General features: G+C 39.8%; 1 protein-coding gene across 1 annotated transcript; it reads left to right on the plus strand.

Moving 5' to 3' along the window:
• Nucleotides 1–247: 247 nt before the first annotated feature.
• On the plus strand, nucleotides 248–714 carry LOC109509067 (fatty acid-binding protein, brain-like; the record flags this gene model as incomplete). Its single annotated transcript, XM_019858991.1, has 2 exons — nucleotides 248–427; nucleotides 504–714. Coding segments are annotated over 2 exons (291 nt in total), but the record flags the coding sequence as incomplete, so codon positions are not given.
• Nucleotides 715–796: the final 82 nt, after the last annotated feature.

Here is a 796-nt window from a genome sequence, read left to right on the forward strand (position 1 = left end):
GACTGACTAATAGCAGAAATTAGTGAAAAATTAAGTGGACCTAATTTTGAAACTGAAAGTTTAGGCTTGACGCCAACGTTTTTTTTTTCATTTTAAACCAATGCTCCATAGCGCTATTTATGCCATTTGAAAATATTGATAAATTCGTCAACTTTTACCCTCGACGCACAACGATTTTGAATATGTCTACAGTTTTACTTATTTATATTATCATTTTGTTGTTCCAAAAAAAACCCTAAAATAAATCACACTAGGAGTGGATGCTATCACAAGAAAAGTGGGCATTGCGACCAAACCCACAGTGGTGATCAGCAAGGATGGGGACAAAGTGGTGGTGGAGACTCTGAGCACCTTCCGCAACACCAAACTCAGTGCCAAACTGGGAGAGGAGTTTGATGAAACGACGCCGGACGACCGAAAAGTCAAAGTAATGTCAACGCCTCAATGCAAAATTATAATAGATCGATCATTTTGACAAGCACTCATTTGCATTTTTGTTTCAGTCCACCTTCACCGTGGAAAACGGCAAATTTGTGCAAGTGCAAAAATGGGACGGCAAAGAGACCACGTTTGTCCGAGAGATCAAGGATGGGAAGATGGTGATGGTGAGATGACGTCATAAATACTGCCTTGCCTTGACTTGTGAGTTTCATTTATTCTGTGACCACACCACGCTCTTAACTCAAAATGGTTGTCTCTCAAATCATCTTCCCCCTCTGAGATGAATGGAAATACCATTAATCCGTTCCAGTGCCCCCCAAAAAACATCAACATTTTTGTCAAATGTGTTTTTTTT

Source organism: Hippocampus comes, unplaced genomic scaffold, assembly GCF_001891065.2.
Source record: "Hippocampus comes isolate QL1 unplaced genomic scaffold, H_comes_QL1_v1.1 C16752304, whole genome shotgun sequence".
Taxonomy (NCBI): Eukaryota; Metazoa; Chordata; class Actinopteri; order Syngnathiformes; family Syngnathidae; genus Hippocampus; species Hippocampus comes.